This window comes from Anthonomus grandis, chromosome 10 (genome assembly GCF_022605725.1).
Source record: "Anthonomus grandis grandis chromosome 10, icAntGran1.3, whole genome shotgun sequence".
Classification (NCBI taxonomy): domain Eukaryota; kingdom Metazoa; phylum Arthropoda; class Insecta; order Coleoptera; family Curculionidae; genus Anthonomus; species Anthonomus grandis.
The window spans coordinates 591,328-616,277 of NC_065555.1; the positions used below are offsets into that span (position 1 = coordinate 591,328).

Genomic DNA, 24,950 nt, shown 5'->3' on the forward strand with positions numbered 1-24,950 from the left:
TAGTCTACGGATTTGAGGTGATTTTTCCAACCTTTTTTAGTGTTTTATTTTCAAATTCTTGTTATTACTTTGAGTTTGACAATTATGAACTCCGGAAAATTATGTTAAATTCCCAAATATTTGGTGCCTTTTAAATAACGTCAAATTTCTGGAATCGGCACGAACATTTAAATATCGCCGAAAAATGAGTCAAGGTCTAGAAAAGTGACCCTAAAACGTTCATAAAATTTTTTTAAATCAGACTACTTAACATGATTTATTATATTTTTGTTGTTGATAATGTACGTATATTGCACGATAAAATTTTGTTATATGTTATAGTGAAATTAAATCCCAATTGTGGTGATTTTGTGAACAAAACAATCAAAATAATTAGAGTCGTTGCTTGGTATTTGTTTTCTTCTTATTATAATTATCTTAGGCCTAGTTTGCAAGACTAATATTCGTAAAATTTTATAAATCCGTCATGTCGGTAAAATTTATAGTAACCATCAATATTATGGGCATTAGGTTTAATGTATATTTTGTATTATATTATAAATTATGTGTAGATGTGGGTTGCGGAACAATTTTAAAATTGCTTTTCAGAGTATTTTTATACAGGGTGTTTCAAAATTCACTACATATATTTTAAGGGCGTATTCCTGAGGTCAAAATAAGACTTTTTTTTCCTATAACCATGGGTCCTAAAATGCACCCCCTTCAAGCTACAGCCATCGCAAGAAGTGTAAAAAAAATCGATTTTTTAAAACTGTGTCTACAGTTTTGCATCAAATTTAACGAAATTTGGAATACCCCCGTTATTTTAGGCGGTCTATTTACTATTTATCTTAGAAAAGGCGTAAAACTAATTTTAAGGGGTAAACTGTGTGCACCCCACACTTTTTTATATAATGGTTTGAATCGATTTTTTTCAAAACCACGAAGGTCCAGGCATTTGGGGACACTTTACTTTTTAATACCTTCAAGGGATTTGAGAATAACTTTTATAATATCCCATGTTTTTGGGTTCACTTTTATAAATTTCAATTATTTGAAATTATCATTTTTTTTTCGTATTCCTAGGAGGTCATTTTTCTTGTACTCCAGGTTTTTGAGGTCATTTTTTTATGGATTTCAGATAATTGGGGTGGTCATTCTTTAATAACTCCTCTATGATGCAGTAATTTTTTCAATATTCCAGGCTTTTGGGTACACTTTTAAGTATTCCAGTGGTTATTTTTTTTATATTCCTCGGATTTAGAGTCATTTTTCTTTTAGTACAAGCTTTCGGGTTCTAAAAGAGTATTTACAGACTTCTAGATTAATAGTAACTGCACACACTTATTTATCAATCTTATGTCAATAATTTGCATCCCTGTACAAGAAATTAGATGCACTGTTTACAGACTACTAGCACCTTAAACTTCTTGTTTTAGCAATGTGAGGCTATTTTATCACATTATCTACAGATTGTTACCACTATAGCAAAAATTAATGGTTCAGTTAAGTGGGATTTACATTTTTTTTTTATTGAAATGTTAAACCTTCACTAAATGATTTGAAATTGAAAAATGGTTCTATAGGCTTGAATCTCTTTATTCAAAACCCCGGAAATGACCCAAAAAAAAAATGGGAAAAACTTATTTCGAATCCCTAAAAAATACACATAAAGGGCCTAAAAACGCTTAATCTTATAAGTGATAAACAAATTAGATAGATATAATTTTTCTTAATGAAAAGATCCAAAAGGGACGCTAAACTCACTTTTGACAGACCTTTTTCGCTAAAAAAGCGATATTTCAAGGTTAAAAAAAATGAATGAAACTTCACAAAGTTTGTGTAACATGTTCTATATTTAAACATCACTTTTTACAAAATTTGTCACCTTATAAACGAAACACTCTTGGGTAAATGGTTGTTTTAGCATAAAATGGGTTTGATAGTGACAAGAACCCTTATCACGGTGTAATAAAACGTATACACTAACTAACTCGCGATTTTGTTACTAGTGGGCGTTAAAAAAATCCTTTTTAAGACCTAAAAAATAGCACCAAGTTTCATCATTTTAACCCGATTAAAACGTATGTACCATACACCCATTAGTAACAAAAGAATACTAAAAAAAAATTTATTAAAAGAATAAAATAAAACAATAAAGCGTCACGTGTGTGTGTGTGTGTGTATACGTACACGAGTAACAGGATAATAATAATATGATAGTACCCCCATCTGAACGAAGTCAATATCATACAAAAAAACAGTTGATAAGGACTTTATCACAGCTTAAATACGTCACCGCGGAAGGATGACACAATAGATACAACTATAGCGCTACAAATCTTCGCTAAATTTCTTCATTTAGGAGGCGTCTCCATGACATAAAGCAAAAATTTTAAACTAAACATTAATAAAATATAGTGCTTAAAGGCGAAGGGAGAGGGAGGAGGCTTTTAATGCGGAAAAACTCCCCAGATTAAAGAATTTTAAGTAATTATTGGATTTTTTTTTGGGAGTGGTATCTGAGGAAAAAGTTTGGCCCTAGAAGGTGACCCTTTCAAAGCACAATATTTAAAAAACTTGTTGAGCGATTCTAATGAAATAAAAAGCATCATATTAAGAAAAGTATTCACTATAAATGTTCTTTAAGGTTTATGGAATAGTCTTCGAATTATTGGATTTTTTTGCGAGCGGTGTCCAAGGAAGAAGCATGATCCTCAAGATCTGGGCAGTTTTTCAGAGATTAGGGAACATTTTCACAGAAAGTAGTAGAAAATTCTTCTATGAACATTAAGTGCATTTTTTTTCCAGATATATATTTTTTTTTGGTTGGCAACCACGATACCAAGATTCTCCCCCCTCTATAACTTAAATCGTCTTTGAGACGTGATAACATGCATATATATATACAGCTTAAAAACGGGCCTATTTACATTAATTATTACTCAATTTTCACATTAAAAACGAGTATTAATCGAGTAGTTTAACTGCGATATTATTATTGTCTCTCTCTCTCTCTCTCTCGTACATAAAACTTAACAATAATATAATGTAAATGAGGCGAAAATTTGAAAAAATCCAGGAAGATTCGAACATGCTTAAAAAAAATGGTTTTTCTCGACCATGTCGTATTTAATACACATATGGTAAATCCAAGAAAGGGATCCATTGTTTCTTTTTTGGTTGGTAGAGGAGTCACCGGAGGTCGCGCGCTCTTTCTGCTCTTCTGCGTTATAGAAAAGACTAGAAAGAGAAGTACATAATTAAAAAACAAAAAAAAATATTATAGTGTTGATTGGGTTAGACCATAGAAGTAACAAACAAAAAAAGCAAATGAAAAACATCTATAAAATGTCTATGTACAATGCTTGTATGTATCAATGATCTGATATTTATTATTAATATTTATATATACTGATTATTAATATTTATTTGTACTAGAGTTTAAATAGCCCTAGATTTTTAGTAGGTATAGCTAGCGATATTATAAGTGCGTTTGATTTAGTTGAAATACCAAAAAGAATGCATATATTTGAATTTGATTGCTCCGAGATTCGTTTAAAAAAATGTAGATAAATTAAAATTATATTTTTTAGCATTGTGATGTGCCTATAAAAAATCATGATAAAAAATAGTTTTATTTACAGGAGGATGCAATTCGCTAATTATTTTTAAAACAGGACTTCAAATAGGTAGCTGAAAATTATTCTTTATTCGCATTTTTTTAAGGATTAGGTATCGTATTTTAAACGAGTTGTGTAAAGAAACAAATTGGTATAAGCTTAAAGTTTTATTTCATTATTTTACATATTACATATTTTTATTCACTATAAGATAGTGTATTACAACCTAAATCAGATTCTTCCGATGAAGACCATTCGATCTCTTCATCAGATGAGCCTGTATTTACTGTGAATTTTAAATAATCCAATGCTTCATCAAAAAGGTGATGACTTTCGAAATATTGTTTTTCTATGTTGTCTATATGGTTGCAAATATTTATCCACTCGTCATTCGAAATTTCCGCATTTTATTTACCTTTTACAATAAAAATTGGATAGTCTAACTAAAAAAACTATAGTCTATTTCACTATTATACTTAAAAAAAAAACACACAACAGATTTTAAATGCCTTATAACACGATTAACTCACTTCCCGTACGAGACGACACTGATAGGCCTTCAGGCTACGTCATAGGCTTTAAATCCCCGACAGGTACAAAGAAACGAAGTACGGCGGCTGCTTTGTTCTTGCGGTTTCTTTAATAAGAAGCGAGAGAAAATATATTGCGGTCGTCTTTTCTCTCTGCCACCGGATTTTCTATCGATTTTCTGTTGAAAAATGGGTTTGTGCACATATTGAGCAGCCGGTTCTTTATAAACTTTTTTACCTATACCTTATAAAGAATTGTTTTTGAGCACAGTAGCTCAAAAACGAATTTTCTTGACACAGTATTCTGAAAATTCTTATTGCCTGTCAGGCAATATTATTCTAGCTAGATCTAGAATCCTCTTCATTCACCGTAGTTTGAAGAGGCCGTTTTAAGCACCGTAGCTTTAAAACGTAAAAAATAATGTTTAGGGCACCATAGCTCAAACAAACAATTTTGACATTCGTCAAAAATTGTTCCTGGTATAGGAACAGGGGCACCGTAGCCCTAAAAATAGTATTTTCTGACATTATAGTCCGAAAAATATCCGTTGAAGCCAAGTTCCAAGTTAAAAAATCCGCCTTTCTACATTCTACGAAATACTGTCAAACAACATAAGTACGTATGTCGTAGATACAATCTCGACTATGGGTATGTACCGTTTTCAACTGTCAGTACAGGATTGTACTGTGCTGATTTTACTGTAATTTGTCGTTCCGATTTTATACAGCGTGCTGTTTTGCTCCAAAAATGGAACAGTTTTCAGCACTGTTTTCACAACTACAACATAACCTATAAAACCAAATTACCTGTTTCTGTTTTGTTTTCCGGTACGGTGTTTTGATTTATTAAAACCAGGCCACATTTTTTAATAAAATAAATATGACTGAAAAAAGCAAGATGGTAAGAATAATAGACGCAGAAAATAATTTTGAATACCACATTGAAGTTACACCGGAAGAATACGAAAGAGCCCAAATAGGTTAGTGCGTTGTATGAGAGCTTTTTAAGTGGTAAATTTTCAACAAATTATGTTTTGAACTTGGAAAATAATTCCCACAACGTAAACAAGAAGATTCAAGAAATCAACATCAACAACACTTCTGACAGTTTTGACATTCCCCCACTATTTGACTGTACCCAGAGTAGCTTTTATCCCCAGTCAATCCAGTAAAGATTAATGACGTCACAGTGACGCATTTATGATGTCATTCAGTACTGAATCAGTAAACTGAAACAAATATCGGAACGACGTCCAGTAAATTCAGTACTGACAGTTGATAACTATATGTTATTATTCTGAAAAAAAAGGGGGGGTGGACAGCTGTCACCGCTGACTTACTAGTTTGACAGTAGAACTGTAACTGTCAAACTAGTAAACAAACGAAATGTTTGTTGTTTGTTTATTTTAAAAAAATGCGCATCTGGACTTGAGCTCAAAGCAAATCAAAGAATTTAGGTTATTTCCTTTTTCTAGGTCAAACTAAACCAATCCGCGGAATTTACTTGGATCCGTTGGTCTCAAAAATTTTGGGGCAGGATTACGAATCTCCTCCTGCAAATACCGACCAATCTCCACAGTTGGACACCAGTGGAGAAATATTCTTTGTAAGGGACTGTCTGATGAGCAAGTAACAACATTGGCGGAAAAATATCCAGTGCCTGCCCATTAAAGACGCCAGAGCCGAATCCTGAAGTTAAATTAAATACGAGCCCTAACAGCTATATATTGGAACAAGTAGTCATTTTACGAATAAAATTCCAGTTTACCGTAATTCTTTTAATTTATTTTTTTTATTTAAAAATAATAAATTAATAACATTTCTTATGTTTTAGAAAATTATTTTTAAGGTTTAATAAAATTTTGATGTTAAATAATATTTATTTAATTGTTTAATAATCAAAAAATGTTGGAACATGGGTTGCTTTTGCTCAAATTTTTCCATTTTTATTAGCCTGAAGCGAGGATGGCTTTGAATAAACAAAAGTAAGTAGTGCGTTGTCAACAATAAAAATTTTGATGCGTCACTTGACCATTAATAATCAATTACTGTCATTTTTATTACGAGTAAAATACAATAATGGCTCGTGGAAAACCTACTGATCTAAAAGTGCGAGAAATTATTATCCGGCAGTACCATAAAGGGAAAACAATGCGAGAAATCTCCAGTGAATTAAATGTTGCAACGACTACTATATTTAATATAATTAAAAAATATGGTTCAGGACGTCCAAAAGTTGTTTCTTAAAAAAATGTAAGGAACTTGATTAAAATTTGCAAGTCGGGAAGAAGAAATACTCTACGAGAAGTAACTGCAAGGTGGAATAGAGAAAGTGGGATAAATGTTTCCAGAGAATTCTGCTGCAAATACAGTAGTGGCCATAATTATAGCAACAAGTACATTTTTCCTTCAAATTATATGATGTGGTAGATTAGAAAAAAAACTGGTATATATTATGATGTATTTTTTACAAAGCTTTTTATTTATGTTTATTTTTTTGTTACTTTATAAAAGAAATAAAAAATGGGAATTTTTTTTAGGAAACGGGTTGGACAAAATTATAGCAACACATTTTAGAAAAATCAATTTATTTATTCTCCAAAGTCAAAATAAGATTACAATACAATAATATTCTTCAGTATTTAGTATAGTACCCTTTAGCCCTTATAACAGCAATACATCTTTTTGGCATGGATAAAATAAGTTTGTTTATAACATCATGATCGATTGACAACCAAGTATCCTGAAGAGCTTCGAAAAGTTCTCCAGCATTTTTGAAAGTCCTGGTTCTACACCTGTTATCCACAATTTCCCAAAGATTTTCTATTGGATTTAAATCCGGAGATTGGGAGGGCCACTTCATAACATTAATTTTTTCATCATGGAGAAACTCTTTTATTAGCCTTGAAGAATGTTTTGGATCATTGTCATGTTGAAATTGATATAACAGCGGCATATTTTCTTCAGAATAGGGTAACATAACATTCTTTAATATATCCTTGTAGATAAATCGATCCATAATCCCTTCTAGAGGTCCCATACCATACCCCGAAAAACAGCCCCACACTAATACTGAACCACCACCATGCTTAACGTAGGAGAAGTGTACCGAGGATTAAATCTTTTGCCTACAGGACGTCGAACGTATGCAGCACCATCACTTTTAAATAAATTGAATTTTGATTCATCGCTAAAAATAACTCTGCGCCACTGATCAATAGTCCAGCCCTGGTGTTCTCGAGCAAATTCAAGTCGGGCCTTCACGTTCTTCTTGGAAAGAAGAGGCTTTTTTGCTGGTCTGCGTCCAAACAACTTATTTTCAAATAGACGCCGCCTTATGGATCGTTCACTAAGATCGAAACACCCACTGCCATCCAAAAGCCCTTTAATTTTTGAAGAGGACAAAAATGGGTTTTGCCTGGAAATCCGAACAATCATTTTGTCACTTTTTTTTGAAGTTTTCCGGGGACGTCCCGAATTTTTTTTGGGTACTACCAGCCCTGTGTTATTGTATCTTTTCACTATACGTGATACAACTGATCTGTGAAGAGCAAAATTTTTTGCAATGGATGACTGTTTGATGCCTGACTTATACTGATTAATTATAAGTTGCCTCACTTCACAACAGACACGGTTTTACCACGACTCATACTGTTATTTAAATAAGTTAATAACTACCAAGAAATCACAATATAAATTGTTTCAATATTGCACTTCAACAGATTGAAAGAGCACTAAATTTCAAATGTTGCTATAATTATGACCAGGTGAAATATTTGCAATTACAAATATTTATTGTCGGCAAAAAAACAGGTAGGCTTTTTTTAATTTGAATGAGAAATTTTGTTTAAATATTAAGAGGCCATCTAAACCAGTGGCGTACTTTTACTATTAAAACATACAGTTATGGTCATATAAATAGCACACTTTTCTAAATTGCGATAAAAAAATAATAAATACCATTTTCTATTTTTTTTATAATATATTTAGCTTAGATGTTCTACAAAGAGTTGTATTTAATTAAAATTAAAAGAGTATTTTAAATATATAAGAAACATAACAAAAAAACTAAAGAAATGCTGGCCATTTAAATAGCACACTTAAAAAATATTTACTTTCACCAAAACCAATTTAATATTTTGTTGGGTATCCTTTATTTTTTATAACTTCACTTAATCGCTTGGGTATTGACTCCACTAATTTTGCACACACGCTTGCCGGAATACTGTTCCAAGCCTTTTGGAAGTTTTGCCATAGTTCATCCAGATTTGAGGGATTTAATACCTTAATTTTGGTTTTAACGTGATTCCACAAATTTTCCAGAGGGTTCAGATCTGAGCTTTGTGGCGGCCATTCCAAAACATCTACCACATTTTTAGTAAACCATCGTTTTATTGATTTTGCAGAATGTTTTGGATCATTATCGTGCATGAACTTACATGTAATTGGCATAAAATGCTCCATGTATGGTTCCATAACATTCTGCAAAATCTCCCTATACTTGTATTGGTCCATTATTCCCTCTATACGATGAATAGGTCCAACACCATGCCATGACATTGCTCCCCATATCATAATTGATCCTCCTCCATGCTTAACAGTTTTAATTGTGTACCTAGGGTTTAAGGCACGATTGGGAGGACGTCTAACATAGCATTTTCCATCATTTCCAAATCTATTAATCTTGGTTTCATCGCTCCATAATATGGTTTTCCAAAAATTAATGTCCTTATTTATATGTTGTTTAGCAAATGCCAATCTTTTTTTAATATTTCTTTTTGAAACAAGTGGTTTTTTCCTAGCTACACAACCTTTGAGATCTTTTTCACATAATCTTCTTCTTATTGTTCTTGCAGAAATATTGACGCCATATTGGTCTTCTATTTCACGTTTTATTTGGGCGGAACTTAAAAATGGATTACCCTTGCTTATTCTAATAATAATTTTATCCATGTTATACGTGGTTTTTCGAGGCCTTGTTAATCTTTTCTTGTTCATTGTGCTTTGAGTGGTCTCATAGAGAGCCAGAGCATTATAAACCATTTTCCTAGAGCAATTTAAATCTTTTGTTATAGCAGAAATAGAAAAGCCTTGATTTTTCTTTTCTATAATAAGAGCTCTCCTCTATGGTTCACAATGTTTCTTTCTACCCACTAAAAACAAAACTACTCTTGACAATATTCAAAAATTTAAAAGTTAAAATAATATTTACTAATTAACACTCGATATATTTAATAAGAATGAAAGGTGTGCTATTTATGTGTCCAGCCTTAAAACGTTAATATTGGAATGAAATTCTGTATGTGCATATATTTTTAAAATAAACATAAAGTCTTGCATATTAGGAGGAGATTAACTGCTTAAATATTTTCTTATCAGTCAGGCATTTGTTTTTTGTAAGTAATATATGAAAAGGCTAAGTGTGCTATTTATGTGACCACAACTGTACATATAATAGTTATTATTAAATATTAGTAAAATTCAGATTTGTTGCTATAATTTTGGCCACTACTGTATATCCTCAAGAGCGGTCTTAGTTTTTATAAGGTATGTTTAATAGGCTGTTCTGTGCTATATTATTTTCATTTTTCTCATTTTTTCGCCTAGGCCAAAGAAACACCATTGTTAACAAAGACTCAAAAAGGGAATCGTTACATTTGGGCCAAATCAAAACTCTCGTGGACCAAAGAAAATTGGAGCAAAGTTATTTATAGCGACGAAAGCAAATTTGATGTCTGTGTCGGTGATTATCGAAAGCGTGTGATTCGGGACAAAACAGAAGCATTCCATAAGGATTGTCTTAAAAGGACTGTAAAGTTTCCACAGGGCATCATGGTGTGGGGTTGTATGTCAGCTAAAGGGTTGGGAACGTTACACTATTGATGGCATAGTAAATGCAGAAAAATATCAAGACATTCTCGAACATTCGCTTTTACCAAGTGCAGCAAATTTATATCCATCCGGAGATTTTATCTTTCAACAGGACGGTGCCTCGTGTCATGCTGCTAAATCTACCAAAAAATGGAAGGGAGAACATAATATGAAAGTTTTGTCACACCCCTCTAGCAGCCCGGATCTCAATCCAATCGAAACACTTTGGCACAAAATGAAGCAACGCCTATGAAATAGTCCGCAGCGTACTTTGCCACAACTACGTGATAAACTACAGGAAATATGGGATAGTTGCACCCCTGAATTTTGTGAAGGTCTAGTTGGTACAATGCCTCATAGAGTTCAGGCTGTTATTCAAGCTAAGGGCGACGTTACGCCTTACTAATTTGTATTTTCCTTTTTTAAAACTCACTTGTTCCAATATTTAGTTGTCAGCATTTTTCAATTATTTACCAAGTAATTAAATACTAAATAACTTAAAATATATAAATAAATTATAAAAACAATATTAAACATTATAAAAAAGCTTGTTCATTTCATATTTATGATTAAAAAAAAATTTAATAAAATATTTTCGCTTAATGGGCATTTTATTTCAAAATAATTGCTTATTCCAACATATAGTTGTTAGGGCTCGTATTAACGATTCTGCCATACAGAGGGACGACAAGATTTTGAAAAACCAATTGCAGCTGAGCGGAGCCATTGTGGGAATTGGTAAGGCTCTGTCAAGGCTATTAATTAGAATCCCCTCTTTCCCATGAAAAAACTCTGGAACTGCTTGAGTGGTTAAGTGACTCAGGTAGAATTTTGTGCAATCTTTTCCACGGTCAATCTGTCCATAGAAAAACTTCCATTTTGCAATGGGGGTTTAAGCAAAAATTAAAAGATAATTTTAAAAAGATTTTTACTTGAGGCGCCAATTAGCGAGTTACTCTTTGGGGATAATCTCTCCGAACATCTAGAAGCTCTGTTCTTGTCGAAAAGAAGAATTTAAACTTCAAGAGTCCACCCCCTTGGAAGATGGTTTCCAAACAGATCACCTCCGGCCAGAGGTTTCAGCCTCGGTGGGGTGGGCACTCAAATGCTCAACCAAAAGACAGCAGAGAAGCAAGCGCTGGTCAAAGCAGAGCCAGAAGGAGAACCGGAAAAACAATGGTAAGTAAATTTGCTGGCCGACTTGCCATGTTTAAAAATAAATGGACACCTTACTGTAATGATAAACATATTTTATCCTGGATGAAGGGGTATAAGATCCCCTTTTTATCTAAAGTGGTCCAAAAATATCCGCCAAAAGAGACGACTTGGTCTCTTAAAGAAAAAACTGGTCTGAAGTTGGCCATAGATCACGTATTAAATATTGGTGCAGTGCAGCGGTGCACACCCTTATCAAATCAGTTTATCTCAAATATTTTTCTACACCCTAAACCAGACGGTTCATATTAGATTTATTCTTAATTTAAAAAACCTAAATACCTTTGTAAAAACTGAACATTTTAAACTAGAGGATAGAAAGCTGGCAATAAATTTAATATCAAAAAATTGTTATATGTCCACTATTGACCTAAAAGACGCTTATTTCCTGATACCTATTAGTAAGAGTCATCAAAAATTTTTAAGATTCTATTTTGAATCAAAGGTTTACGAGTTTACCTGCATGCCCTTTGGTTTGTGTTCGGCCCCTTGGGTATTTACAAAACTGCTTAAACCAGTAGTGACTCATCTTACAAAGCGAGGGTTTTTGAGTGTCAGTAAATTATCTTGATGACTTTTTTCTTCTGGGAAACTCAATAGAAGAGTGTGAAAGAAATATAAAAGCTACATTTAATTTACTTAGAGAACTAGGTTTTCTTATAATTTTTGAAAAAAATTTTTTGCAACCAAGTCAATACTGTAAGTTCTTAACTTTGACTCAATCAACATGGGGCTTAGCCTTTCTTTAAACAATACGAGGTACTTCATAAAATATGGATTAACCCTTATCAATAATAACTGACGCGAATTAAAAAATACTTACAATATGTACAAACAAGGTATTTACAAAACTATGTGCGTGCGACGTCCAGCAGCGAGTCCTTTTGCCGATAATCCGCCTTGTGCATCGTGTTGAACGATATCGAGCCGTAAAGGCCCGCACCTACAAAATCCCAGTCATTTTATTATTAATATGCGATTATTTACGGTATTTTTTGTTTTAAATAATAAATTGTCACCTTTTTAGGCCCAGGTTAATTCATTCAATCAGCAATTTCTCTTAAATCTAGGGTTATAATATGCGATTCGGTCTTCGATCATCTGTGTATAATATTGAGGAATATAGAGGTTGATTTAATTTTTATGGAAGAGAAATTTACGGTTATTATTACCTGACATGGCGGGCAGTTCCCTCGGGACTCCGCTCTCCCTACTCTTAAACGTGATTTTTTCGAAATGCGTCGTCGAACCGGGAAAATCGTCCTCGCACGACTCCTTCTCCTCCGCCAACACGTTAGACGTGGGCGCCACTATCCTCAACTCCTGAGTACTTCCCAGCAAATATTTGAAGAATTCGTATGTCGACCAACAGATCGCGGTCGAAGGCATTTGATACATTATCCTAGCAACGAAAAAAGTGAGGTAAAAACTTCATATATACTCATTGACTTCGAAAAAAAAGTAACTCATTCATTCTCTTAATAAGTGTTTTTTTTTAAGTTAACAATTTCAGGTTTCTGTGAGTTTTATGGTAAGGCAATTCAAAATCACATCTATTCAATTTTTTGAGTTATGGATATTGTGTCTAATATTAAGAAAAAAAAAATCAATATTTTCAAAAAATTTTTTTTTTCAAAATCTTGTACGAAATTTGAAAAACGTTGAAATAGGTGTCCAGTCAAATTGTCCAGAGAACTTGTGTACAAATTTTCAAAATCGCATCTGTTCAATTTTCTGAGTTATGAACATTTTGTCTAATATTAAGAAAAAAAAAATCAATATTTTCAAAAAATATTTTTTTTTTCAAAATCTTGTACAAATGTTGAAAAACGCTGAAATAGGTGTCCAGTCAAATTGTCCAGAGAACATGTGTACAAATTTTCAAAATCGCGTCTGCTCAATTTTCTGAGTTATGAACATTCTGTCTAATATTAAGAAAAAAAAAACAAATTTTCAAAAAATATTTTTTTTTTCAAAATCTTGTACAAATGTTGAAAAACGCTGAAATAGGTGTCCAGTCAAATTGTCCAGAGAACATGTGTACAAATTTTCAAAATCGTGTCTGCTCAATTTTCTGAGTTATGAACATTCTGTCTAATATTAAGAAAAAAAAAACAAATTTTCAAAAAATATTTTTTTTTCAAAATCTTGTACGAAATTTGAAAAACGTTGAAATAGGTGTCCAGTCAAATTGTCCAGAGAACATGTGTACAAATTTTCAAAATCGCATCTGCTCAATTTTCTGAGTTTGAACATTCTGTCTAATATTAAGAAAAAAAAATCAATATTTTCAAAAAATATTTTTTTTTCAAAATCTTGTACAAATGTTGAAAAACGCTGAAATAGGTGTCCAGTCAAATTGTCCAGAGAACATGTGTACAAATTTTCAAAATCGTGTCTGTTCAATTTTCTGAGTTGTGAACATTCTGTCTAATATTAAGAAAAAAAAAATCAATATTTTCAAAAAATATTTTTTTCTCAAAATTTTGTACAAATCTTGAAAAACGCTGAAATAGGTGTCCAGTCAAATTGTCCAGAGAACATGTGTACAAATTTTCAAATTCGCATCTGCTTAATTTTCTGAGTTATGAACATTCTGTCTAATATTAAGAAAAAAAAATCAATATTTTCAAAAAATATTTTTTTTTCAAAATCTTGTACAAATTTTGAAAAACGCTGAAATAGGTGTTCAGTCAAATTGTCCAGAGAATATGTGTACAAATTTTCAAAATCGTGTCTGTTCAATTTTCTGAGTTGTGAACATTCTGTCTAATATTAAGAAAAAAAAAATCAATATTTTCAAAAAATATTTTTTTCTCAAAATTTTGTACAAATCTTGAAAAACGCTGAAATAGGTGTCCAGTCAAATTGTCCAGAGAACATGTGTACAAATTTTCAAATTCGCATCTGCTTAATTTTCTGAGTTATGAACATTCTGTCTAATATTAAGAAAAAAAAATCAATATTTTCAAAAAATATTTTTTTTTCAAAATCTTGTACAAATTTTGAAAAACGCTGAAATAGGTGTTCAGTCAAATTGTCCAGAGAATATGTGTACAAATTTTCAAAATCGTGTCTGTTCAATTTTCTGAGTTGTGAACATTCTGTCTAATATTAAGAAAAAAAAATCAATATTTTCAAAAAATATTTTTTTTTCAAAATCTTGTACAAATTTTGAAAAACGCTGAAATAGGTGTTCAGTCAAATTGTCCAGAGAATATGTGTACAAATTTTCAAAATCGTGTCTGTTCAATTTTCTGAGTTGTGAACATTCTGTCTAATATTAAGAAAAAAAAAATCAATATTTTCAAAAAATATTTTTTTTTCAAAATCTTGTACAAATGTTGAAAAACGCTGAAATAGGTGTCCAGTCAAATTGTCCAGAGAACATGTGTACAAATTTTCAAAATCGTGTCTATTCAATTTTCTGAGTTGTGAACATTCTGTCTAATATTAAGAAAAAAAAAATCAATATTTTCAAAAAATATTTTTTTCTCAAAATTTTGTACAAATCTTGAAAAACGCTGAAATAGGTGTCCAGTCAAATTGTCCAGAGAACATGTGTACAAATTTTCAAATTCGCATCTGCTTAATTTTCTGAGTTATGAACATTCTGTCTAATATTAAGAAAAAAAAATCAATATTTTCAAAAAATATTTTTTTTTCAAAATCTTGTACAAATTTTGAAAAACGCTGAAATAGGTGTTCAGTCAAATTGTCCAGAGAATATGTGTACAAATTTTCAAAATCGTGTCTGTTCAATTTTCTGAGTTGTGAACATTCTGTCTAATATTAAGAAAAAAAAAATCAATATTTTCAAAAAATATTTTTTTTTCAAAATCTTGTACAAATGTTGAAAAACGCTGAAATAGGTGTCCAGCCAAATTGTCCAGAGAATATGTGTACAAATTTTGAAAATCGTGTCTGTTCAATTTTCTGAGTTGTGAACATTCTGTCTAATATTAAGAAAAAAAAAATCAATATTTTCAAAAAATATTTTTTTTTTCAAAATCTTGTACGAAATTTGAAAAACGCTGAAATAGGTATCCAGTCAAATTGTCCACAGAACATGTGTACAAATTTTCAAAGTCGTGTCTGTTCAATTTTCTGAGTTGTGAACATTCTGTCTAATATTAAGAAAAAAAAAATCAATATTTTCAAAAAATATTTTTTTTTTCAAAATCTTGTACGAAATTTGAAAAACGCTGAAATAGGTGTCCAGTCAAATTGTCCAGAGAACATGTGTACAAATTTTCAAAGTCGTGTCTGTTCAATTTTCTGAGTTGTGAACATTCTGTCTAATATTAAGAAAAAAAAAATCAATATTTTCAAAAAATATTTTTTTTTTCAAAATCTTGTACGAAATTTGAAAAACGCTGAAATAGGTATTCAGTCAAATTGTCCAGAGAATATGTGTACAAATTTTCAAAATCGTGTCTGTTCAATTTTCTGAGTTGTGAACATTCTGTCTAATATTAAGAAAAAAAAAATCAATATTTTCAAAAAATATTTTTTTTTTCAAAATCTTGTACGAAATTTGAAAAACGCTGAAATAGGTGTCCAGTCAAATTGTCCAGAGAACATGTGTACAAATTTTCAAAGTCGTGTCTGTTCAATTTTCTGAGTTGTGAACATTCTGTCTAATATTAAGAAAAAAAAAATCAATATTTTCAAAAAATATTTTTTTTTTCAAAATCTTGTACGAAATTTGAAAAACGCTGAAATAGGTGTCCAGTCAAATTGTCCACAGAACATGTGTACAAATTTTCAAAATCGCATCTGCTCAATTTTTTGAGTTATGAACATTCTGTTTAATATTAAGAAAAAAAAATCAATATTTTCAAAGAATATTTTTTTTTCAAAATCTTGTACGAAATTTGAAAAACGCTGAAATAGGTGTCCAGTCAAATTGTCCACAGAACATGTGTACAAATTTTCAAAATCGTATCTGCTCAATTTTCTGAGTTATGAACATTCTGTCTAATATTAAGAAAAAAAAATCAATATTTTCAAAAAATATTTTTTTTTCAAAATCTTGTACAAATGTTGAAAAACGCTGAAATAGGTGTCCAGCCAAATTGTCCAGAGAACATGTGTACAAATTTTCAAAATCGTGTCTGTTCAATTTTCTGAGTTATGAACATTCTGTCTAATATTAAGAAAAAAAAATCAATATTTTCAAAAAATATTTTTTTTTCAAAATCTTGTACAAATGTTGAAAAACGCTGAAATAGGTGTCCAGTCAAATTGTCCAGAGAACATGTGTACAAATTTTCAAAATCGTGTCTGTTCAATTTTCTGAGTTATAAACATTCTGTCTAATATTAAGAAAAAAAAATCAATATTTTCAAAAAATATTTTTTTTTCAAAATCTTGTACAAATTTTGAAAAACGCTGAAATAGGTGTTCAGTCAAATTGTCCAGAGAATATGTGTACAAATTTTCAAAATCGTGTCTGTTCAATTTTCTGAGTTGTGAACATTCTGTCTAATATTAAGAAAAAAAAATCAATATTTTCAAAAAATATTTTTTTTTCAAAATCTTGTACAAATTTTGAAAAACGCTGAAATAGGTGTTCAGTCAAATTGTCCAGAGAATATGTGTACAAATTTTCAAAATCGTGTCTGTTCAATTTTCTGAGTTGTGAACATTCTGTCTAATATTAAGAAAAAAAAAATCAATATTTTCAAAAAATATTTTTTTTTCAAAATCTTGTACAAATGTTGAAAAACGCTGAAATAGGTGTCCAGTCAAATTGTCCAGAGAACATGTGTACAAATTTTCAAAATCGTGTCTGTTCAATTTTCTGAGTTGTGAACATTCTGTCTAATATTAAGAAAAAAAAAATCAATATTTTCAAAAAATATTTTTTTCTCAAAATTTTGTACAAATCTTGAAAAACGCTGAAATAGGTGTCCAGTCAAATTGTCCAGAGAACATGTGTACAAATTTTCAAATTCGCATCTGCTTAATTTTCTGAGTTATGAACATTCTGTCTAATATTAAGAAAAAAAAATCAATATTTTCAAAAAATATTTTTTTTTCAAAATCTTGTACAAATTTTGAAAAACGCTGAAATAGGTGTTCAGTCAAATTGTCCAGAGAATATGTGTACAAATTTTCAAAATCGTGTCTGTTCAATTTTCTGAGTTGTGAACATTCTGTCTAATATTAAGAAAAAAAAAATCAATATTTTCAAAAAATATTTTTTTTTCAAAATCTTGTACAAATGTTGAAAAACGCTGAAATAGGTGTCCAGTCAAATTGTCCAGAGAACATGTGTACAAATTTTCAAAATCGTGTCTGTTCAATTTTCTGAGTTGTGAACATTCTGTCTAATATTAAGAAAAAAAAAATCAATATTTTCAAAAAATATTTTTTTCTCAAAATTTTGTACAAATCTTGAAAAACGCTGAAATAGGTGTCCAGTCAAATTGTCCAGAGAACATGTGTACAAATTTTCAAATTCGCATCTGCTTAATTTTCTGAGTTATGAACATTCTGTCTAATATTAAGAAAAAAAAATCAATATTTTCAAAAAATATTTTTTTTTCAAAATCTTGTACAAATTTTGAAAAACGCTGAAATAGGTGTTCAGTCAAATTGTCCAGAGAATATGTGTACAAATTTTCAAAATCGTGTCTGTTCAATTTTCTGAGTTGTGAACATTCTGTCTAATATTAAGAAAAAAAAATCAATATTTTCAAAAAATATTTTTTTTTCAAAATCTTGTACAAATTTTGAAAAACGCTGAAATAGGTGTTCAGTCAAATTGTCCAGAGAATATGTGTACAAATTTTCAAAATCGTGTCTGTTCAATTTTCTGAGTTGTGAACATTCTGTCTAATATTAAGAAAAAAAAAATCAATATTTTCAAAAAATATTTTTTTTTCAAAATCTTGTACAAATGTTGAAAAACGCTGAAATAGGTGTCCAGCCAAATTGTCCAGAGAATATGTGTACAAATTTTGAAAATCGTGTCTGTTCAATTTTCTGAGTTGTGAACATTCTGTCTAATATTAAGAAAAAAAAAATCAATATTTTCAAAAAATATTTTTTTCTCAAAATTTTGTACAAATCTTGAAAAACGCTGAAATAGGTGTCCAGTCAAATTGTCCAGAGAACATGTGTACAAATTTTCAAATTCGCATCTGCTTAATTTTCTGAGTTATGAACATTCTGTCTAATATTAAGAAAAAAAAATCAATATTTTCAAAAAATATTTTTTTTTCAAAATCTTGTACAAATTTTGAAAAACGCTGAAATAGGTGTTCAGTCAAATTGTCCAGAGAATATGTGTACAAATTTTCAAAATCGTGTCTGTTCAATTTTCTGAGTTGTGAACATTCTGTCTAATATTAAGAAAAAAAAATCAATATTTTCAAAAAATATTTTTTTTTCAAAATCTTGTACAAATTTTGAAAAACGCTGAAATAGGTGTTCAGTCAAATTGTCCAGAGAATATGTGTACAAATTTTCAAAATCGTGTCTGTTCAATTTTCTGAGTTGTGAACATTCTGTCTAATATTAAGAAAAAAAAAATCAATATTTTCAAAAAATATTTTTTTTTCAAAATCTTGTACAAATGTTGAAAAACGCTGAAATAGGTGTCCAGTCAAATTGTCCAGAGAACATGTGTACAAATTTTCAAAATCGTGTCTGTTCAATTTTCTGAGTTGTGAACATTCTGTCTAATATTAAGAAAAAAAAAATCAATATTTTCAAAAAATATTTTTTTCTCAAAATTTTGTACAAATCTTGAAAAACGCTGAAATAGGTGTCCAGTCAAATTGTCCAGAGAACATGTGTACAAATTTTCAAATTCGCATCTGCTTAATTTTCTGAGTTATGAACATTCTGTCTAATATTAAGAAAAAAAAATCAATATTTTCAAAAAATATTTTTTTTTCAAAATCTTGTACAAATTTTGAAAAACGCTGAAATAGGTGTTCAGTCAAATTGTCCAGAGAATATGTGTACAAATTTTCAAAATCGTGTCTGTTCAATTTTCTGAGTTGTGAACATTCTGTCTAATATTAAGAAAAAAAAAATCAATATTTTCAAAAAATATTTTTTTTTCAAAATCTTGTACAAATGTTGAAAAACGCTGAAATAGGTGTCCAGTCAAATTGTCCAGAGAACATGTGTACAAATTTTCAAAATCGTGTCTGTTCAATTTTCTGAGTTGTGAACATTCTGTCTAATATTAAGAAAAAAAAAATCAATATTTTCAAAAAATATTTTTTTCTCAAAATTTTGTACAAATCTTGAAAAACGCTGAAATAGGTGTCCAGTCAAATTGTCCAGAGAACATGTGTACAAATTTTCAAATTCGCATCTGCTTAATTTTCTGAGTTATGAACATTCTGTCTAATATTAAGAAAAAAAAATCAATATTTTCAAAAAATATTTTTTTTTCAAAATCTTGTACAAATTTTGAAAAACGCTGAAATAGGTGTTCAGTCAAATTGTCCAGAGAATATGTGTACAAATTTTCAAAATCGTGTCTGTTCAATTTTCTGAGTTGTGAACATTCTGTCTAATATTAAGAAAAAAAAATCAATATTTTCAAAAAATATTTTTTTTTTCAAAATCTTGTACAAATTTTGAAAAACGCTGAAATAGGTGTTCAGTCAAATTGTCCAGAGAATATGTGTACAAATTTTCAAAATCGTGTCTGTTCAATTTTCTGAGTTGTGAACATTCTGTCTAATATTAAGAAAAAAAAAATCAATATTTTCAAAAAATATTTTTTTTTCAAAATCTTGTACAAATGTTGAAAAACGCTGAAATAGGTGTCCAGCCAAATTGTCCAGAGAATATGTGTACAAATTTTGAAAATCGTGTCTGTTCAATTTTCTGAGTTGTGAACATTCTGTCTAATATTAAGAAAAAAAAAATCAATATTTTCAAAAAATATTTTTTTTTTCAAAATCTTGTACGAAATTTGAAAAACGCTGAAATAGGTATCCAGTCAAATTGTCCACAGAACATGTGTACAAATTTTCAAAGTCGTGTCTGTTCAATTTTCTGAGTTGTGAACATTCTGTCTAATATTAAGAAAAAAAAAATCAATATTTTCAAAAAATATTTTTTTTTTCAAAATCTTGTACGAAATTTGAAAAACGCTGAAATAGGTGTCCAGTCAAATTGTCCAGAGAACATGTGTACAAATTTTCAAAGTCGTGTCTGTTCAATTTTCTGAGTTGTGAACATTCTGTCTAATATTAAGAAAAAAAAAATCAATATTTTCAAAAAATATTTTTTTTTTCAAAATCTTGTACGAAATTTGAAAAACGCTGAAATAGGTATTCAGTCAAATTGTCCAGAGAATATGTGTACAAATTTTCAAAATCGTGTCTGTTCAATTTTCTGAGTTGTGAACATTCTGTCTAATATTAAGAAAAAAAAAATCAATATTTTCAAAAAATATTTTTTTTTTCAAAATCTTGTACGAAATTTGAAAAACGCTGAAATAGGTGTCCAGTCAAATTGTCCAGAGAACATGTGTACAAATTTTCAAAGTCGTGTCTGTTCAATTTTCTGAGTTGTGAACATTCTGTCTAATATTAAGAAAAAAAAAATCAATATTTTCAAAAAATATTTTTTTTTTCAAAATCTTGTACGAAATTTGAAAAACGCTGAAATAGGTGTCCAGTCAAATTGTCCACAGAACATGTGTACAAATTTTCAAAATCGCATCTGCTCAATTTTTTGAGTTATGAACATTCTGTTTAATATTAAGAAAAAAAAATCAATATTTTCAAAGAATATTTTTTTTTCAAAATCTTGTACGAAATTTGAAAAACGCTGAAATAGGTGTCCAGTCAAATTGTCCACAGAACATGTGTACAAATTTTCAAAATCGTATCTGCTCAATTTTCTGAGTTATGAACATTCTGTCTAATATTAAGAAAAAAAAATCAATATTTTCAAAAAATATTTTTTTTTCAAAATCTTGTACAAATGTTGAAAAACGCTGAAATAGGTGTCCAGCCAAATTGTCCAGAGAACATGTGTACAAATTTTCAAAATCGTGTCTGTTCAATTTTCTGAGTTATGAACATTCTGTCTAATATTAAGAAAAAAAAATCAATATTTTCAAAAAATATTTTTTTTTCAAAATCTTGTACAAATGTTGAAAAACGCTGAAATAGGTGTCCAGTCAAATTGTCCAGAGAACATGTGTACAAATTTTCAAAATCGTGTCTGTTCAATTTTCTGAGTTATAAACATTCTGTCTAATATTAAGAAAAAAAAAATCAATATTTTCAAAAAATATTTTTTTCTCAAAATTTTGTACAAATCTTGAAAAACGCTGAAATAGGTGTCCAGTCAAATTGTCCAGAGAATATGCCTATACATTTTCGTAATTAGATCTCATAAATTTTGTGGAATATGGATACAGTCAAATTAAAAAAAAATTAAAATTTCCAAAAAAAGTCTAATAATTCCAAAACTATGTCTCAAAACTCTTTGAAGATTAAAGAGCATTTATAGATTATTTTTTTTTAATATCATGCTTTTTATTCATTAAAATCCCTCCACTAGTCTTTTAGATTTGGAACTTTGAAATGTGTGCTCCTCTTTTCCTAGTACAGCACCATACTATACCAATTTGTACATTTACATTACTATACATTTGTCTCCTCAAGTGACCCAAAAAATGCCCTTTTTTGTTATCGGATCCTTGATCCCGAAAAACCCTGCTCACCTGGCTTGCATTCCTCTAAAATACCCCCGGACCCCTTTCAACCTATAAATCAGTTTCATCGTTTGTATCAATCCCTGGGACTTCAGGTCGGGTTGGGTGTTCAGTTGGGTCTTACAGACGTCCAGGGGCGTCGTGACGGCGGCTGCGACGGCGCCGGCCATCGCACCACTCACCATATGGGCCGCAGGGTTGTACTGTCTCTCTTTGTTGGTTATCTAAAGTCAAAAAGTGCTTTATTGTTTAAAAAAAATATACATTTTTGTTAACGAAGCATATATGGCATGTATGCTTAGGAAATTTACCAGGTCTCGTTGAAGACTCTGAAATACATCGGTATGCTGATGACACTCTGGTAATTTTGATGAGAACGTGCCTGATACTATTGACGCCGATTTGAATTTAATAAGTCAATTTTCAAAATAACCTCGTTATTAATCCTAATAAAACAAAAATGGTTTTTCAAAATAATCATCCATCATTCCCAAAGAGACTTAAGTATATGAACAAAGGGGAGGAGAAAGTAAACTCAACGTCCAAGTCTCATAATCAAGCGTCTATTTAAAGGTTACGCGTTTCGCCGCATTAGGGCATCATCAGACCTATCTAAATACAAAAAACTGCACACTGACTCACACTAACTTAAAAATAAAATAAAATAAGTTTATACCATCGTGTATCGTTATTGACTATAATAGTCAATTTAGATAGGTCTGATGATGCCCTAATGCGGCGAAACGCGTAACCTTTAAATAGACGCTTGATTATGAGAATTGGACTTTGAGTTTACTTTCGCCTCCCCTTTGTTCAAAAATGGTTTTGTTTTCAAATATAAAAATACAATGGAAACTGTTCAGATTCAATTGGATAACGATATAGAGTGTGTCCAAGTTAAGGATGTCTATCATCGGGATCTCGGCAGCTATAGGAGATACGAGGTTGATTAAATTAGAGAAAAGTTGCGGATTTTAGAGCCTAACAATACGCCGTTTAGAAAGTTTTAAAATTTTTAGTAGATCCGGAGACATTCGAGAAAAACCGGAATTTGTTTTTATTTTTTTTCTGGCGTTATTTAAAGAGATATGGAAAAACAAAAGACACTTTCTCGTGGCCACTTTTTAAGCTCTAAACAATAACATAGCGAGATTTTTCGTACGACGTTTCGTTTCGAAGAAACCATCATCAATTTAATTTTTTTATATGGCGCGTAAAAAAAGTACACCCTGTTTAAAATAACATATTTTATTACGATTATAACGATGTATGACGCAATATGTTCCTATATGTGTCCTGTGTTAACTTGTGTAATTTTATCTGTGTTAGAAGTTTTTAATGTTTATTGTTTTATATATTATTTTATTTTTATTATATGTAGGTTCATATATTTTTACCAACTCCTGAATAAGGACTACATGTATGGGTCTTCCATATGTATTGCTTTGTATAGCAATCGTGACGTGTCTATGCTGCTATGTTTCTAGTATCTAAGACAATAAATGATTTTTTTGATTGTTAAATGGTGTTAAAGCCCGATTTTCAAAAATAAGGGCATGTCTCCACCAAGTGGAATCTTTGAAAATCTAATCTAAATGCCCTATTTTGAGTAGTGAAGAGTATATTTAACAGTATTTTTTTTTAAACCTTGATTAACCACAAAGGTATACCTTACCGGAGACGTAACTCCTCCAAAAAGTCCACCGTTCAGTTTATACTTACGGTTTGGGCGAACTCGTACACCATAAAGTGAATACTCTGAAACGGGATGTTCATGGTCAGTTGTGTGGTGTACGAACGGTAAAACGCGCCGATTCCTTCCGTACGATAAACGTTCTGGAGGCATCCTAATACTGATCGGTAGGGCGAGTTGAACATTTGCATTCTTTGTTTGATCACTGAAAGAAAACAACATGAGAGTGTTTAAGAAGATTTTAAGATGGTACAGTAGAAGGGCAATATCTGCTAAAGTATGAAGGATGATTTTGCTATAACTGAATTTTGGACCCAAACCGTTTCGTTTAGAAGCTTAAAAGTTATCGAGGTTTTGTGCAAGAAGAACTGCCTGGAAGTTTCTTTTCTATTATATTGTCACATCCTCAAATAAACATCTCTTTATCTTTCTCTGTGTTGCACTCTCGGTCTCAATTTTCAAGATTCAGCCTCCACTAGTTTGTCACCTCGTCCTTTTTGTCCAGGTATTTTCTTATTTACAGAATATCTGCTGTGTGCTTTATATGAGGGTTTAAGGAATTTGACCCATTTTTTTACGAATTTTTGACTTTGAGACAGTACCGCTCCGTTTGGTGGTACTGGAAAAAAAAATTGTTTACGGATCCATCATTCTCAATGTATTGAGAGACCCTATGCCAAATTTCATCGTTTCGCTAGCCATACAGCCAAAGATATGAATTTTTATTTCCCAAAAAACACTTTCGATTTTTCGGGAAATTTAAAATTTTAAACTAAGTCCATGATATAGGTCTTTTTTAGTCTTTTTTTTTTTTTTTGAGTCGGTGGAGACTCGCTCCCAGTAGTGTGGGACTCAGTGTCGAGTCTGTTTCGTCCTGTACCCACTAAAACTCCACCGCTGGGTGGTGCCTTGTGGCTCCCTACACTGCGGTCTGCTAAGAAGCAGTCCTATTGTGTCCCATATATGTTTAGTCCCACAGGTTCAATTCTGTAGCTTCAAGGAAGTCCAGGATTGTGCCCAGTGGTAGATTTCTTATACCCTCTTGGTGAGGGTTTCTCTTCCCCCAGGAATGTTGCCCTGGTTTGATTAAATGCTTTACAGAAGCACAGTATGTGAAGAGTTGTTTCGTCCTCCTCATTGCATCCTCTACATAGCGAGGTAACTGATTTCCCTAGCGTATGCAGGTGTTTCCTGCTGGCCTGTAAATAGCCCCGCGACCCTTCGGGGTGGGCTGTCTATAAGTTGTTTGGATTGCTCCATCTTTGGCAGCTGTTCCCAGTAGGATTTGTTCTGGTTTGTTAGCCAGTTGCCGATTTCCCTCTTCCAGGTCTTAT

At 31.0% G+C, this 24,950-nt stretch overlaps 1 protein-coding gene across 2 annotated transcripts in view; it reads right to left on the bottom strand.

The window, feature by feature from the left end:
- Positions 1-1,815: 1,815 nt before the first annotated feature.
- The window catches only part of LOC126741562 (mitoferrin-1-like), a 30,715-nt gene continuing 7,580 nt past the window's right edge, over positions 1,816-24,950 (bottom strand). The window contains exons 4-9 of one of the 2 annotated variants that reach the window (XR_007662225.1): positions 23,646-23,821; positions 21,933-22,147; positions 12,391-12,620; positions 12,238-12,319; positions 12,042-12,161; positions 1,816-3,222 (exon numbers count right to left, since the gene is read on the bottom strand). Coding sequence is in view for 1 of the 2 variants with exons in the window: in XM_050448029.1 (XP_050303986.1) it covers positions 12,070-12,161; positions 12,391-12,620; positions 21,933-22,147; positions 23,646-23,821 (713 nt within the window). In the remaining variant the exon portion in view is untranslated. The remainder of the gene's footprint in view (positions 3,223-12,041; positions 12,162-12,237; positions 12,320-12,390; positions 12,621-21,932; positions 22,148-23,645; positions 23,822-24,950) is intronic. The other variant, XM_050448029.1, reaches the window with a different exon arrangement.